Consider the following 18522-nt stretch of genomic DNA (forward strand, 5'->3'; position numbering starts at 1 on the left):
AACAGAGATAAAAAATTTATCTGAAACAGAGTTCAGAGTAATGATGGTAAACATGCTCCACAGCATGAAAAAAGATATAGTAACTATGAAAAAAAAACAACAAAAACAGTCAGAGATAAAGAATGACATAACACATTGGAAGGAATACACAGCAGATTAGGGAAAGCTGAGGATCGAATCAATGAATTAGAAGACAGAGTTGAAAATATCAATCAATCAGAGAAAAAAAAATCAATTAAAAAAACAGGACAGCTAAGGGAGCTGTGGGAAATATGAAATGTTATAACATTATAATAGCAGGTATGCCAGAAGAGGCAGAAAGGAATAGAGAATGTGTTTGAAGAAATAATGGTAAAACCTATCCTAACCTAGTAAAGGAAAAAGTCACACAAGTTAAGGAGGCAAATAGAACCCAAGCAAGACTGCAAACAGGTCCACAACCAGACACATCATAATTAAAATGCCAAAAATTAAAGACAAAGAAAGAGTGTTAAAGGCAGCAAGAGAAAAGTTACCTACAGAGGAATTCCCATAAGGCTGACACCTGATTTCTTATCAGAAACTCTACAGGCCAGAAGAGAATAGCATGAAGTAAAGTACTCAAGGTAATGGAAGGCAAGGATCTGAGACCAAGATTACTATATCCAGCAAGGCTATCATTCAAAATAGATAATCAAATAAAAAGCTTACCAGAAAAAAAAAAAAAAGATAAAGAAATACATCACCACCAAGCCAGCATTACAAATAATGCTAAAAGGACTGCTGAAATGAGAAAAAACAGAGAGAGAAACCTAGCCATACATAATTAAAATGGAAAATAAATAAGTACCTATCAATAATAATCCTAAATATAAATGGATTAAATGCTCCAATCAAAAGGTGTAGGATACCTGAATGGATAAAAAAACATGACCCAACTACATGCTGTTTACAAGAGACGCACCTCAAAAGACACACAGTTGATGAGAGTGAAGGGATGGGGGGGGGGGGGGGGTGGAATTTCCATACAAATGGAAAAGAAAAAATAAAAGCTGGAGTAGCAATACTCATATCTGAAAAATAGACTTTAAAATGAAGGTCATCATGCCAAAACTGGTTTGGCTCAGTGGATAGAGTGTCGGCCTGCAGACTCAAGGATCCCAGGTTCAATTCCGGTCAAGGGCATGTACCTTGGTTGCAGGCACATCCCCAGTAGGAGGTGTGCAAGAGGCAGCTGGTCAGTGTTTCTCTCTCATCGATGTTTCTAACTCTCTATCCCTCTCCCTTTCTCTCTGTAAAAAATAATCAATAAAATATATTTTAAAAATATCAAAAGGAGATATTTAAAAAAATAAAATGAAGGCCATCACAAGAGACAACAAAGGTCACTACATAATACTAAAGGGATTATTCAAAAAGAGGATATAACCCTGGTAAAAACAAATATGCAACCAATATAAAAGCACCTAAATATATTTTAAAAAAAACTTCTAGGGAACTTTAACAAAGACATCAACAACAATACAGTCATAGTAGGGAACTTTAACATTCCTCTGACAGCATTGGACAGATTTCTAGACAAAGACCTAGTAAGGTAACAGAGACTCTAAAGGACACACTGGATCAGATAGATTTAATTGACATTTATAGAACATATCACCCCAACACAGCAGAATATACCTTTCCCACTGCACATGGATCATCCACAAAGATAGACCACATGTTAGGACACAAAACAAGTCTCTACAAATAAAAGAACATTGAAATCACATCAGCATCTTCTCAGATAACAGTGGAATGAAATTCGAGAACAACTACAGTAAAAATACCCCAAAACATTCAAACATATGAAGGCTAAATAGCATGTTATTAAAAAATGAATGAATTACCAATGAGATCAAGAAAGAAATCAAAAACTTTCTGGAAACAAATGAAAATGAACACACAACAACCCAAAATGTCTGGGACAAAGCAAAATCAGTCCTGAGAGGGAAATTCATAGAACTACAGGCATATCTCAAAAAACAAGAAAAATTAGCAATAAACTATTTAACCCTACAACTTAAAGAATTAGAAATAGAAAAATAAGAAAAGCCCAGAGTAAGTAGAAGGAAAAAAAAATAAAGCTTAGAGCAGAAATAAATAATAGAGACTAAAAAAAAAAAAAAATCAATGAGACCAAGAGCTGGTTCTTTGAAAGGATAAACAAAACTGATGAACCATTAGCCAGATTCATCAAGAAACAAAGAAGGTACAAATAAATAAAATCAGAAACAAAAGTGGAGAAGTATTTACTAACACCATAGAAATACAAAGAATTGTAAGAAAAATACAACGAACAACTAGTATATGCCAACAAGCTGGACAATGTGGATGAAACAAATTCACAGAAAAATATAATCTCCCAAAACTGAATCAGGAGAAATTAGAAAACCTAAATAGGCAATAACAACTGCTGAACTAGAAGCAGTAATCAAAACACTTCCACCAAACAAAGCCCAGGTCCAGACAGCTTCAGAGGGGAGTTTTACCAAACATTCAAAGAAGAACTAATACCTATATTCCTCAAACTATTTCAGAAAATCCAAGAGGAAGGTACAATTCCAAACTCTATTTATGAGCCAACATTATCCTAATTCCAAAAACAAAGATACTACAAAGAAAGAGAATTACAGGCCAATATCCCTGATGAACACAGATGCTAAAATCCTCAACAAAATAGCAAATTGCATCCAGCAATCCTAAATAATAAAATCCTAATATGCAATTCAACCATACTTCGGAATGACCAGCCACTATGATAGACACTGACCACAAGGGGGCAGACGCTCAACACAGGAGCTGCCCCGGGTGGTCACTGCACTCCCATAGGGGGAGTGCCACTCAGCCAGAAGCTGGGCTCATGGCTGGCAAGCACAATGGCAGTGGTGGGAGCATCTCCCGCCTTCTGCTGCAGGCAGGTGGTAAAGAGCGAGGAGTCCTGGACTGCAAGAGCCCCAGACCGCTAGAGGGATATCTGACTGCCAGCTTAGGCCTGATAGGGAGAAGGCCTAAGCCAGAAAGCAGACATCCCCCAAGGGGTCCCAGACTGTGAAAGGGTATAGGCCAGGCTGAGGGGCCTCTAGTATACACCATGACCAAGTGGTATTTATTCCAGGGATGCAGAGCTGGTACAACATTTGCAAATCAATAAACGTGATAGATTATATAAACAAATTCAAAGACAAATATCACATGATCAGCTCAATAGATGCAGAGAAAGCATTAGAAAAAATCCAACATGCATCCTACCTAATAAAAGAGTAAAAATCCTAAGAAATCCTACCTAATAAAAGAGCAATATGCAAATTAACCCAACCAAGATGGCAACAGCCACAGAGAGCAGGAGGGAGGCATTTCCCCAGCAACGGAGGAAGCCAAACTTTCCGCCTGCCCTAGCCGGCCTAAGCCTCCACTCAAGGCTACAAAGTGTCAATTATAGAAGATAAACAAATCCAAACAGAAATGGCTGCTGCCACAGGGTGAGCAGGAGGCTTGGTTCCACTCCAGGCTATAAAGTTTCAATTGTAGAAGATAAATAAATCCCAGATACCAGGGCCTCTGTTTGGGTCACTGGGGGGAGTAGCCGGCCTGCAAACCACCAGAGGCCTCTCACTCAGGCTGCCCCATATCCCACCCTGATCTGGGACATGCTTCAGGGCAAACCACTGGCCCTCACCCATGCACCAGGCCTCTATTCTATCTAATAAAAGAGTAATATGCAGATTAATCATCACTCCAACACACAATATGGCTGCCCCAATATGGTCAAAGATCCTGCCCCTATGTGGACACAAGATAGCCAGCAGGGGAGGAAAGTTAGGGGTGACCAGGCCAGCAGAGGAGGAAAGTTGGGGGCAAACGAGCTGGCAGGGGAGCAGTTAGACATCAATTAGGCTGGCAGTGGAGTGGTTAGGGGGTGAAATGCTGCCATTTGCTATAACATAGATGAATCTTGAAAACATCACACTAAGCAAAATAAGTCAGATGAGAAAAGACCATATTATTTCACTCATATCTGGAGTTATAAAATAAATCTACAAACAAATAAACAAATTAATAAACTCATAAACACAGAAAAACAGAAGGATGATTATTCAGAGGGGAAGAGGAGGATGAAGAGAGCAAAGGGGGCAACTACAATATATGGTGAACAGAGGAAGAACTGATTTTGGGTGGGGAGCACAAAATGCAATTTATAGATTCTGTATTATAGAATTACACACTTTAAACTTGTATAATGTTATCAACCAATGTTAGCCCAATAAATTTATTAAGAAACTCATGTTCTGGACAAAAAAAGGAAAAAAATTCATGTTTAAATACTAAATGAACTTTCACCTAACAAGTGACTAGAGAATGTTTCAAAACATGATGAGAGAGAATAATAATCTGTTATTTTTCTTTTTTAGACAATCATCTATAAGTTACAGAAATATCTTGTTTGCATAAGCAAAAAACTAACCTGAAAGGATATACTAGCTTTTAAGTCTATGTCTAACAATGTTACCTTTCATCTTTCAGCCAAATTTCATCCATTTTTTCTTGCCATTTCTCCGGTGGTGCTTCCAACCAAGCATTGAAATATCTGACAATGCCTGGGTGTTCCAGCTTGGCTAAGGCTTTAACTTCTCGCATTACCTTCTCCCGAGCCAATTCCCTTTAAAAAAAAAAATAAAGAAGATATGTTTAGAGTTTTGTTTTGTTTTTTGCTATAAGCATATCTATTGCTTCATTTAATTTTTTTTTTTTTAAAGCTGTCCTGGCTCACTAAAAATGGATGACTACAGACCTTTAAAGATTATTGCTTAATGTTTTTTAATGAATAGGAGGGTGATTAGGAACAAAGTCAAGTATTCAGAAAACAGAGCTCAGGAGGATGGAGAACGACCACCCAACAGGGAGCATATTACAATCCAAAAAGCTTGTCCAAGCATGTTTGTTTAAAGCAAGCCTCAACCACTGACTATCACGGCATGAAGTTTAACTTAAAAGCATCTGGATTTAAAATTTGCTGGGACAGCTTTTCAGATAGTTGTAATCTCATATTTCTAAGGATCCTACTCTCACCTGAAACAATATAAGTACAAATTATATTCTATTCCTGCCCCAGGAGGTGGTCAGCTACTCCCACTTTTCTCCTGTGCTTTGTGATTGCTGTCCGAACTCTGAGAATCCTGGTATGCCTCTGAATTCAACTTCTAGGTCCTCATATTCAGCTAGTTATCAAATTCGATTAGCTCCTCCTTTTCAATTCTTTACACTCATTCCTTTCCCATCTGTCCCCACTGCTGTTGTACTAAACTAACATTCTCATCTATGAACTTTTCCTCATGTCAACTATCTACACACCCTCTCCAGAGTCACCTCCACTTTGAGCACATCATTCTTCTGTTCAAAGACACAACTGTCTATGAAATGAAATCTAAACTCCTTTGCTTGACATTTAAGGTGCTCCAAACCATCTTTTCTATCTTCTCTTCCACCCCACTTCTTACCTTTTGTTCCACCCTTGCCAGAACACTCCCTGGTCCTTTACCACCTAAGTCCCAGCCTACAGCCTTTGCTCAGGCCTCTTCATGTACTTGGCCATCCCTCCCCTATACATCTGGCTACTGAGGGACAGGCTACTCTTTTCTTTTTTTAATACATACATATGTATACATACATACACATATATGTATATATCGCCTATCTAATAAAAGATACATGCAAATTGTCATATCTCCATTATAGCCATACTAAGCCAAAACCGGTTTGGCTCAGTGGATAGAGCGTTGGGCTGCGGACTGAAAGGTCCCAGGTTCGATTCCAGTCAAGGGCATGTACATTGGTTGCAGGCACATCCCCAGTAGGGGGTGTGCAACAGGCAGCTGGTCGATGATTCTCTCTCATCGATGTTTCTAGTTATCTATCCCTCTCCCTTCCTCTCTGTGAAAAATCAATAAAATATAAATAAGGAAAAAAATGTAAAAAAAAAAAAAAAAAAAAAAGAATCCATACTAAGTGAAATAAGCCAGTCAGAGAAAGATAAGCACCATATGATTTCACTCATATGTGGAATCTAAAGAATGAAATAAGCTAACAAACAAAACAGAAACAGACTCATAGATACAGGACTGACAACTGTTAGAGGGGAAGGGGTTTGGGGGCTGGGTGAAAAAGGTGAACGAACTAAGAAACAAACAAGAATCAACAACTCACAGATAGAGACAACAGTATGGTGATTATCAAAGGGAGGTTTGGGGAAGGTAGAAGACAGTAAAAGGGAATAAATGGTGATGGAAGGAGACTTGACCTGGGGTAGTGAACACACAATATATAGATAATGTATTATAGAATTGTACACTTAAAACCTATATAATTCTATTAGCCAATGTCACCCCAATAAAATTCAATAAAATTTTTTTTAAAAAGAAAAGAGGAAAAATCTATAGGAGCCTTCTATAATATGTGGAAAGGAAGGCATTTCTGAAAGCTCATCATCTTAAGTATAACACTGTTCTGAGTCAGAAATTTTACTTCTAGGAATCTGTCCCAAGGAAACAGATATGACCAAATCCTATATAATGAAAGCCTAATATGCTAAGTGTTCAGTCATCCATTCAACTAATCAAAGTGCAATACGATAACGATATGCTAAGGCCACTCAACTGCTCAATATGACAGGCACTGACTACCAGGGAACAGACAGGTGACCAGTCCCTATGACATGTACTGACCACCAGGGGAGCAGACAGTCAACTGGTCAACCAGTCACTATGCTGTGCACTGATCACCAGGGGACAGACACTCTGACTGGTAGGTCAGCTTGCTGCTGGGGTCTGGCTGATAGGGACAGGCCGGACATGTCCTGGAGTCCTCCTGCAGTCCTTCCCCAGCTGGCCAACCTCTCACATCCCTCCCCACCCCTGATCATGCATCGGTGGGGTCCCTCAGCCTGGCCTGCACCCTCTTGCAATCCAAGATCCCTTGGGGAATGTCAGAGAGCTGGTTTCCACCCTATCCTGCAAGCATGCCAGGCTGAGAGACCTCACTGGTACACCAGGCCTCTAATATTTATATAAAAGATGAACACTGAAAAGTTATTTTTAATTGCACAAATTGAAAACTTAAATGCTGAACAATAACAAATGGTTAAACATAATATGACACATGTATTAACTGGACTATTATCCAGTGTTAAAATACTCTTAACGTATTTTAACATTTTACTAAAATACTAGTACTCTTTTTTTTTTTTTTTAATATATTTTATTGATTTTTTACAGAGAGGAAGGGAGAGAGATAGAGAGCTAGAAACGTCGATGAGAGAGTAACATCAACCAGCTGCCTCTTGCATACCCCCTCCCGGGGATGTGCCCGCAACCAAGGTACATGCCCTTGACCGGAATCGAACCCGGGACCCTTCAGTCCGCAGACCGACGCTCTACCACTGAGCCAAACCGGTTTCCGCACTAGTACTCTTATTAACATGAAAAATGCTGAGGATACAATGTAAGAGATTAAACTATTCTGGATTGATAATTAGGTAAACTTATGATCAGGAAAAAAATCAAAAGGAAATACTTTTAAATTTAATAAATGATATTGCTGAGTAGAAAAAAATAGAATTTTTTTATTTTAATACTTTTCCTAATTTTCCACAATAAATGATATTTTAAAATGATGCCATGTATTAAAATTATAGTCACTATAATTCACTATAGGAAAATTATGAGTTGTTAAAAATAAAAAAGGGGGCACATTTTAAAAAGCAGATTCAAAACAACCAAAGTAGATCACATTTTTGGACAACTGGTTACATGGTAGCACTTAAAACATAAGATTCAGTAGTCTAGAAACTGTTTTCTATAGTCTCTCTGGAGTATAGTAAGGACATACTGCCTATAGATTAGGTCATACAGCTCTAACCCCAAGTTGACTAAAAGTACCATTCATTACCTGTTGGGGAGACGGATTCTCTTGATAGCATAATTGCAGTCATCTACTTTGTTTCTAGCTTCAAAGACAACTCCAAACCCACCACGACCCAAACACTGAATTGGTTCAAAATCTGTTAGATATCTAAAAAAAAAAAAAAAAAAAAAAAATTAAGTAGTTTTACATTTTATAGTACGGTAATAATCAGTTCAATCTAACTTTGTGATATTTAAAATGTATAAATTCAGTAAATCTGCCAGACATATTAATAAAAATTACAAATTCTACTAAATGCATTCTTTGTTCTTGTGTTTGTATAAATTAAGCAAAAACATTCTAATTCTTTCCTTAGGAAACTTAAAAAAATATAAAAGCTTCTGCTTCATTGGGAATACTTGTTAAGCCCTTGTTCTTAAAGCAACTGTAGTACTGTTCTGTCTTATCCAATATTTTATCATTTACCAAAATATTCTATTCTTACTTCTCTAACCTTTTACTTCCTGTAGTATTCTGTATTCAATTAAAAAATGTATCTTAATCTTATGTCAGTACCTGATAGTTTTATGAACAAATCTAATCAATCCTATTACAATTAAGTACTTTTCAAGCCAGAAATTGCTCTAGGAACCAAAACAATCTATAATTGGCGGGGCTGCCTCATGAGCTGATATATGCTCATAGCTAAAAGTATTCAGACAGAAGCTAACTCACCATCAGTTACTTACAGATGGACCTCCATACTGTAGCCTTTTTCCCCTTTGGTGCCCGACCTCACTTACCTGCACTGTATATTCCAACCAACTTTGCACCATGTCCTCTCATAATATCAGAGCTTTTCCTTATGCTATTTGTTCCACTGGGATGGCCTAATTCTTTGTATTCTTCCTTCATTCTGCTAATCTTCGTACACCCCAGTCTTAATGTTCTTCCAGCACTTTGCATAGAGTACTTTGAACTATTTAAACTTAATCTCAACATTTTGCAGTTATTTGTATGCAGTTCACTCTCCCACTGCCACTGGGAGGACCTTGAACGCAGGCGCACATTCTCATTTCTCTTTGTATTTTCAGAGCATGGGCTTACCTGGCAAATAGAAGGTCTAGCAAATATCTACTGAATAATGCATGAATTAATAAGTGAATGAATGAAGGCATGCATGCATGCTATGGTAGTTATCCTTCCAGCCACATGGAGGAAGAATTGAATTAGGTCATATTTCTTATAAGGCTAAATTTATGATTTAGAACACTCAAGTTAATTTAGTAGTTGGCTCAGCTGGTTAGAATAAGGAGTTCATGAGTAAAGGTAATGGATTCCAACCCTCCATGCACCAATTACCTTCACAGAGAATGAAGAATAAAAATATGTACCCCTAAGAATAGCTGGTCAAGGTATTTCAGTACAAATCCATCTCCCCAACTGCAAAAGCCCATAAAGTTCATGTCCTACTCTTGGAGGGCCAATTGGATTACCTTCCTATGTTAGAGAAAACACCCAAATGGAAATGTTTTCTGAAAAGAAAAACATCTTATATATGCTTATAGACCCTATAAATATATGTAACAGCTTGCCTAAGGTCCCAACTGACAAATGAAAAGTTGGGACTCAGACTCAGGACTGAATCCAGAACACGTACTCTTAATAATGTAATATACACGCAGCATACATTAGGTATTATTACAGAACTCCTACATTTAAAAAAAAATCAGCTCTATTCTTCAAAATGAATAACATTAAAGGAAAATTAAGTCATTCAACTTAGGAATACATTATTCTAATTCTCTTCACAGCAGCCTTGAAAATATATTTATTCATCATATCTCACTCCTACTCCTATTTCTTAACTACCTAACTTTTACTTATATATGATTTAAGCTTCAATTAAAATGTGGCCTCACAGCCTATCAATGATTTTCTCTCATCAAGTATGTTTCTATCTCTCCATCTCCCTTCCTCTCTAAAATAAAATAAATAAAATAAAATAAAATAAAATATATATATATATATATATATTTAAAACTAGAGGCCTGCTGCATGAAAATTCATACACTGGAGGGGGGCACTCAGCCTGGCCTGCCCCCTCTCATAGTCTGGGAGCCCTCTGGAGTGGGAGGCGACCCAGCGATCAGGGGAAGGCGAGGCCCCATCACACCTCTGCCGCTGCCACTGCCAGCAGCACAAGCCTCGGCCAGCCCTGGTTACCTGAGCCTTGGGCAGCCCTGGGCAGCTGGACAGCCATCATCCAAGACTTGCCTGCACCTTGGGCATCGGCTGGGCAGCCACCATTCAAGACTTGCCTGTGCTTTGGGCCGGCCCTGGACGGCTGGGGGCTGAGAATACTGGGGGACTTATGGAGGCAGGCGGGGCTGAAGGAACTGGGCACTGCCATCTTGTGGCTGTGGGCACCACCATCTTTGAGGACATGGCAGTCAATTAGCATATTCCCTCCTTAATGGCTGTGGGCGCTGCCATCTTTGCAACAGTGTGAAGTTTAATTAGCATATTCCTTCTTTAGGAGATATGGCCTCATTAATGATGTCCTCTTGAATCATCACAACCAGAGTTAGTCACTTAGTTCATGGCTTTTTCTCATATGTTTGTTTTTTGACCCACTATTACCTACCCCATAGACTTTTAAGTTCCTCCAGGACAGGCTCTGTCTTTCTCTTTCTCTCAAAGCCTGAAATACTTTCCTGCACAGTGTTCAAAGTAAATGCTAAATAAACAATGAATGGCTCCATGGCAGATTACCCATCAGGAGTTACTGGATCTCTTCTCTCACTGTCCTTTTCTCACTGCCTACTGGTATTGCTGGCCACTGACAAAATAATCAGCATCTTCATTAGCAAGGGTCTTAAAATCCTTACCATTTGTTAGGCACTTAGTAAATTCTGCTTCAAGAAACTAGCAGTAAGCCTGGCTAGCGTAGCTCAGTGGTTGAGCGTCAACCTATGAACCAGGACACATGCCTAGGTTGGGGGGTTATTCCCCAGGGTGGGGTCTGTAGGAGGCAGCTGATCAATGATTCTCTCTCATCATTGGTGTTGCTATCTTTCACTCCCTCTCCTCTCTGAAATCAATTAAAAAGTTTTTTTTTTGTTTTTTTTTTTAAGTAACTGGCAGTTAAACTTCTGTAACACTCTATTTCTATTCATTTTAGGGTATATCCCACTTTGTTTTTGTTTTTAAAAATATATATATTTTATTTATTTTATACAGAGAGGAAGGGAGAGAGATAGAGAGTTAGAAACATCGATGAGAGAGTCATCGATCAGCTGCCTCTTGCACACCCCCTACTGAGGATATGCCTGCAACCAAGGTACATGCCCTTGACCGGAATCGAACCCGGGACCCTTCAGTCCCCAAGCCGACGCTCTATCCATTGAGCCAAACCGGTCCCGGCTTGTTTTTGTTTTTAAATATATATTTTTATTGATTTCAAAGAGGAAAGGAGAAGGGGAGAGAGAAACATCAATGATGAGACAGAATCATTGATCAGCTGCCTTCTGCACACCCTCTATTGGCATGTGCCCTGAACGGAATTGAACCGTGACCTCCTAGTTCATAGGTCGATGCTCGTTTGAATAAGTTTAAGTGACAGGAAGGTTGAGTCTACATTTTATTTACCTATTCACACTTTAAAAAAATAGATAAGCAAGATCTTACTTTGTAGGTCATTTCTTAGATCTAAATAGCCGCCACCAGAAGCTACAGCATCCATACATATTTTATGACAAGATTCTTACCGTGATATATATCCAGAATTTTTTATGTCATTCCAGCTACTATCATTAGCTTCTCCACTTACAGAATCATATTTATTTTCAGTTTGACATTGAGTTTCAGATTCCTTTCTTTGCTGATAAAATGGAGGGAGAGGGGAAATCACTATTAGTACAAATCTGAATTAAAGCTAGCTAATTATCTTAAGCTATAAAATAACATTAAAAAACAAATAATATTGAGAAAAAGAAAAGCATTATAAGAACACAAAATACCACCTGTCCTTTGTGAAAGGAAGGGGAATAATAGGGTGGGAGCCATACTGCAATGGTTAAAGAGTAAACAAAAGATAAGAAAGTGGAAACAGCATGTGGGCAACAATGACTTCACAGTAAAACTTAAGTAAATGTACTTCCCAAATACACACACTTTGGTTTTGAAACTCACAACACTGACATAAATTAGATTTTAAAATATGTCTTACTCTGTGAGGATGAGGATGGAAAAGTCTGCGCACAATAAAAGTTGTTGTAATGATACAGAACAGAATAGTCCCAGCTATTTCTTTCCACCAGTGTAGGAGGAGAACAGGGTCCTTTCTGCGGACATTCTTGCTGTAGTCCGGGCTCTCCAGAACTCGGACTGTGATTTGGGTGCTCCCTATGCTCCGTCTGCTCCTCTCCCTCTGGTAGTATGGTAGATAATAACCATTATCTGCAAAAACAAATATTAAAAGGTTGTATTAATTTTTAAAAAGATAAACCAAAGTAGATTCATCTTTATTAAAAATTATCAATTTTCCACCGAAACCGGTTTGGCTCAGTGGTAGAGCGTCGGTCTGTGGACTGAAGGGTCCCAGGTTCGATTCCAGTCAGGGGCATGTACTATGTTAGTTGTGGGCACATCCCCAGTAGGGGGTGTGCAAGAGGCAGCTGGTGGATGTTTCTCTCTCATCGACATTTCTGGCTCTCTATTTCTCTCCCTTCTTCTCTGTAAAAAATCAATAAAAAATATTTTTTAAAAATTATCAATTTTCCTATGACTTATAACATAACATTTCTTCCTTTGGTAAAAGTCTCATCTCTTCCTTAAGACATTTGATAGCCTCATTTATTTGATTTTTCTTTTTTATTATGCAAATATATTTTTTGCATAATATATTTATTCCATGAGTATCATTAATTTTCCTTATATTTAATAATAAAACTAGAAATAATGTAAGGAGCATCCCACTGATTAGTTCATTAATAACTCATTAATTCATTAAAGGATTAACTCATTAATCCTTTAAATGCAAGAAAAGGATTAGACAGCACTCAACTTCCTTGAAGGATTTTAAACTTTACTTTCATTTAGGGTCAATCAAATGCCAGATTTTACCATGAATCATTCTTCACAGGCTGAAAGGAAAACATCTCTATCATACTCCCTGGTTCATTCCACACTAAGTGAGTTTGTCTCCTTTACTGAATTTTGTGGGCAGATTACACAGTTCTCTATTACCCAGAATTTTGGTCAAATTAGATAAAGGCTGCTGTTTCTAGTTCAGAGCCCTCTGTTTTATTTTGTTTTTATCAATTTAAGTTCTACAATCATTTCCCAGTCCTAGCATCTAAGGTTACTGATGAGGAATCTGTTTTGTCTAATGCAGATGTGAGGACTTTTTTATATCTAACTGTTCAAAAGACTTTTGTATATAAATATATCCTAACTTTAAATATATATGAATGTATTTCATGACAGGGTTCACCTATTTTTTTAAAAATATATATTTTATTGATTTTGTACAGAGAGGAAGGGAGAAAGATAGAGAGTTAGAAACATAGATGACAGAGAGTCATTGATCAGCTGCCTCTTACATACCCCCTACTGGGGATATGCCCGCAACCAAGGTACATGCTTTTGACCGGAATCGAACCCGGGACCCTTCAGTCCCCAAGCCGACGCTCTATTCATTGAGCCAAACCAGTCCCAGCAGGGTTCACCTATTCTTGACTTTTGCAATAATTTATCTACGAACAAAATTAAAACCTCATTTTACAGCATTTTCACATAGCTCTATGGAAACACCTGTTTTCTTCATTATACTGACTGATTTTATTTTTACTATAATACATTATATATGCTGATAACTGAATAAGAACTAGTAAGAATAGCTTGCCAGGCACTATGTTAACACTGTATGCGCATTATCTCACTTAGATCTCACAACACCCCAAGAAACAGACATGAGGGTCACCATCCTTGTTTTACAAATGTTTTACCAAGACAGTAAAGTTAGGTTCCCATCTCAGTATGTGGCAAAACTAATTTGAACTCTGGCAATCTGACTTTGGAGTTTGCAACTTGGCTGACATTCACAATATTGCCTTTCACAGTATTTTATTTTCTAACCCTACCCCCAAATAACTACTTTTCATTTGAATTAGATAATTAATTTCAAATCAATACATAAATTAGAAACAAAACAGCATTTTCAATCCAAGTGTAATCATACTTACCATATGGATACTGCAAGATTGAAAGTGCACCATTACTGTACTCTTCATGAGAAAACTTATCATTACTAAGACATTTGTCAAATTCATCAGACCCTACCAAGATAGGCGTTCTTGAAGGAGAATCTAAAAGAAAATGTAAAAAGCTTAACTGCAATGACTTTCATGAAAACACATGTACCGCATTCATTAAAAAAAAACAGCTATTCAACTACAGTTTAGTTCAAACATGGAAGTCAAGCAAATGGCTCAAGGTTCTTTCCCTTAAAAAGCAGTCTTGTAGAGAAGACGAATCCTATAAACAAATTAAAAGCATGTGATAAAAAATATACATAAGGGACAAAAAGATAACTGAAGAAAGTAGGTAGCCTAGTATTTTATTTTAACTCATTAATGTTTCAAAAAATTTGATATGACCAGATAATTTTTTCATAAATATTGTTGATATAGGTAGGTTAAGAGCTAACACACAGGCATGGTTGGTGAATGGTTAAAAGTTTTTCTAAATTGTAGAGAGAAATATTTTATTAACATTGCATTCTAGTGAAGCAACTGCTATTTTAATGAAACCATGTTCTAAATGCTAATTAAAATTCATTGCCCAGTCATAGTGACTCAGTGGTTGAGCACTGACTATAAACAGGAGGTCTCAGTTCAATTCCCATTAGGGCACATGCCTAGGTTTCAGGCTCGATCCCCATTAGGGGGGTGTAGGAGGCAGCTTATCAACGATTCTCTCTTATCACTGATGTTGCTAGCTCTCTCTTCCTCTTTGAAATCAATAAAAATATATATTTAAAAATAATAAAATAAAATAAAAAATTCATTAACAACTGCCCAGCTGGAGTGACTCAGTTGGTTGAGTGTCATACTGTACACCGAAAGTTTGCCAGTTCGATTCCTGGTCAGGGTACCTACCTGGGTTACAGGTTTGATCCCAGTTGGGGTGTGTAGGGAAGGCAACTGATCAATGTTTCCCTCTCCTGCCACCCCCTTCCTCTCTGTAAACATGTGCTCAGGTGAGGATTTTAAAAAATGCATAACATCTGAAATATCTTTCTAGTTTATCAGAGAATATAATGTTGTAATTTCTGTGACAGTCAAAACTAGGAATAGACATCATCATCAGCCCTGTGAACACGTTAATAAACTTTTAAGAAGTTTACAACTTACGTATTAAGGGTTTCCATTTGATTGTTGGCAAAGGAATAATTTCATTTTTATTATTAACAGATTCCAAGGCCTTGGGATTTGTAGGAAACTTTTCTGAAATTCTGACAGATGTCTGCAGATATGGCTGGCCTCTGTACGTTCCTGAATCAACCAGAACATTATCAATTATGTTTGGAATCAAATACCAATAATTCTTTTTCAAAAAGGCTCACTTTGATTTAATAATATTAGGTTAATTATAGTTATCTTTCATGTATTACATAACTCTTCTCAGAGAAGAATCATGCTTGATGCACTCAAAGGACCCAAAGGCTATTCAATAAAAATATGGGAGGAAAGTTATACATAAGGTCCAATCAATGTTTCTCACTGAATAACAACTTTCAGTCATTACTGGAAAACTCACTCAGTAGGAAAATTTGAAGAAGTCATTGTACTCTTATGAGGTTAATAATTTAGATGAAGTAACATTCTCCTTAAGGAAACTTAAATATCTATAATTCCAGAGACATTGCTAACAATTCAGTTAAATATTACCATAAAACATGTGTTAATCTTTCAAATTCATGCATTTCATTGAGAAGAGTGGTGAGCTTAAAGAAATATGTATCTGACCACCAACACTAGTTCAAAAATTAGATTCAGGGTTTTTTAAAGTTATTATACTAAAGGCCTTCAATTGCCTAGAAGCACTTCAAAATTTTATTTTTATTTTTCAGATAAGTTGTATAGATGCAAAAAAAAAAAAAAAAAAAAAAAAAAAGCCCTAGCTGGTTTGGCTCAGTGGATAGAGCGTTGGCATGCAGACTGAAGGGTTCCAGGTTTGATTCCAGTCAAGGTCACATGCCTGGATTGCAGACTCAATCCCAGGTGGGGGATGTGCAGAAGGCAGTCGATCAATGATTCTCTCTCATCATTGATGTTTCTTATCTCTCTTTCCCTCTCCTTTCCTCTCAGAAATAAATAAAAATATATTTTTAAAAAATTCATCCATGTCTTTTAAAAAAAATCAATAAACATAATCTTCAAGGGAGGAACAAATTGTAAGTACAAATACAAATGTAAAAAGTTTTAGACTTTAAGGACATATCAGTAATTTGAAATCATCCTATATAATAAAGAGCTGATATGCAAATGGTCATCAGGCCCTCATGTCATCATGCCATAAGGACTCAGACACTCAACACTGGGAAGAGAGGAATGGGGACCAGCCAGACTGTGGCCTGGGAGAGGAACAAGCCACCCACCCCATAGTCCTGGGTACTAGTGGCTATGCCTGCAGCTGCAGCCCAGGAGAGGGAGAAACCGCCCCCTTCCACAGTCCCCTACAGCTGTGGCCAGCCTAGGCGAAGCTGGCCCGGGTCCTGGGTGCCTGATGTCGGCCAGAGAGAGGGACACCTGGGTCCCGGGTACCTATGAGTGGCCAGAAGAGGGAATCCTGGGTCCCGGGTGGTGGGGAGATGCAGAGGCAGTTAGGGGTGATCAGGCCAGCAGGGGAGCAGTTAGGGGTGATCAGGCCAGCAGGGGAGCAGTTAGGGGCAATCAAGGAGGCAGGCAGAGGTGGTTAGGGATGATCAGGTAAGCAGGCAGAGGGGTTAGGGGCGATCAGGTAGGTAGGCAGAGGGGTTAGTGTTGATCAAGCAGGCGAGCAGTTAGGAGCCAGTGGTTAAGCCAGCGGTCCCAGATTGCAAGAGGCAGTCGAGCATCCCCTGAGGGGTCCAGGATTGGAAAGGGTGCAAGCTGGGCTGAGGGACACTCTCCCCCACCTCAGTGCATAACATAGCAACCAGTCATTCTGCTGTCCAGTTGATTTGCATATTAGCCTTTTATTATATAGGATATATATAATGGCAACATTTCTAAGCCTTCCTAATACAGGTCTCAGAGAGTAAAAAAGCTATAGTAATTAAAAGTTTCAGAATTGGTTAAATGAAACAAAATAGCATGAATGGAAACCAAAGTATAAATCTCAGAGCAATCTAAAGCAGAGAACATACTTAGGAATTAAAATTATTATCAGCACTGTGTAGAAATCAAATCTAGATGTTAATTTGTATTATCATTAGATAAGAGACACTCACCCAAGTAAACACTACTTTCTGTGGCTCCTCGGGCAGCTTCTACAATATCTTCTTCATTTTCTAAAACACCATCATTAGATGTATAAGTTGTATCATCAAAAAGACTGATGGGAATAACTTTGCCATCCTTCACCAACCAGGCAGATGCAATGGGAGTACAAAACTAAACAAAAGTGGAAAAAAAGTTTAAAATAATTTGAAGCATTCTTTATGTATTCCAGCTCATAAAATGCTATTTAACATCACAAATTTATTTTAAATTTTTTATTTTTCTAGATTTATTAAGGTATAATTGACAAAAAATGTATATATAAAGCAAAATGTGATATGTTGATATATGTGTACATTGTGGAATTATTAGCATAATTAAGCTAATTAACATAGTTATCACCTCACAGTTACTTTGTATGTGTGGTAAGAATTTCACAATGTATATATACATCAAATCAGCACAATGTACAAACCAAATAGATACAATTTTTACTTGTCAATTTTACTCAATAAAGCTAGAAAGTTTTTTTTTAAAGATCTTTACTCATGCAAATTTCAAGTATACAAAACAGAATTACCAACTACTCTCGTCACTATGCTATACATTACATCTCCAGAATTTAGTCATCCTGCATAACTGAAACTCTGTACCCCTGACCAACATCTCCCCATTTCTCCTTTTTCCTAACCACCTAACCTCTGCTTCTATAATCTCAACTTTTTTTAGATTCCACATATAGGTGAAATGATGCAATATTTAAATTTTTTTGCCTGGCTCATTTCACTTAGCATAATGTCCTCCAGGTTCATCAATGTTGCAAATGACAGTATTCCCTTTATTAAGGCTGGATAATATGCTACTATAAAAATATACACCACATTTCCTTTAACCATTCATCCAATAATGGACACTTAGACTGATTCCATATTTGGGCTACTGTGAATAATGCTATAGTGAACATGGGAGTGAAAATATTTCCTTGAGATACTAATTTCACTTCCTTTGCTAATATACCCAGAAGTGGGATTGCTGGATCATATGGAAGGTCTATTTTTAATTTTTTAAGGAAGCTCATACTGTTTTCCACAGTGGCTGCACCAATTCACCTACATTC

At 37.7% G+C, this 18522-nt stretch overlaps 1 protein-coding gene across 8 annotated transcripts in view; it reads right to left on the bottom strand.

The window, feature by feature from the left end:
* The window catches only part of EIF2AK3 (eukaryotic translation initiation factor 2 alpha kinase 3), a 118906-nt gene that overhangs the window by 27039 nt on the left and 73345 nt on the right, over positions 1-18522 (bottom strand). For 4 of the 8 annotated variants that reach the window (XM_036444471.2, XM_045584196.1, XM_045584191.1 and 1 more), the window contains 7 exons: positions 17417-17579; positions 15336-15476; positions 14166-14288; positions 12149-12378; positions 11688-11800; positions 7963-8085; positions 4529-4678 (listed from right to left, as the gene is read on the bottom strand). In XM_036444471.2, the coding sequence (XP_036300364.1) occupies positions 4529-4678; positions 7963-8085; positions 11688-11800; positions 12149-12378; positions 14166-14288; positions 15336-15476; positions 17417-17579 (1043 nt within the window). The remainder of the gene's footprint in view (positions 1-4528; positions 4679-7962; positions 8086-11687; positions 11801-12148; positions 12379-14165; positions 14289-15335; positions 15477-17416; positions 17580-18522) is intronic. The other 4 variants (XM_045584194.1, XM_045584193.1, XM_045584192.1 and 1 more) reach the window with 4 other exon arrangements.

This window comes from Pipistrellus kuhlii, unplaced genomic scaffold, assembly GCF_014108245.1.
Source record: "Pipistrellus kuhlii isolate mPipKuh1 unplaced genomic scaffold, mPipKuh1.p scaffold_m20_p_2, whole genome shotgun sequence".
Lineage (NCBI taxonomy): Eukaryota > Metazoa > Chordata > Mammalia > Chiroptera > Vespertilionidae > Pipistrellus > Pipistrellus kuhlii.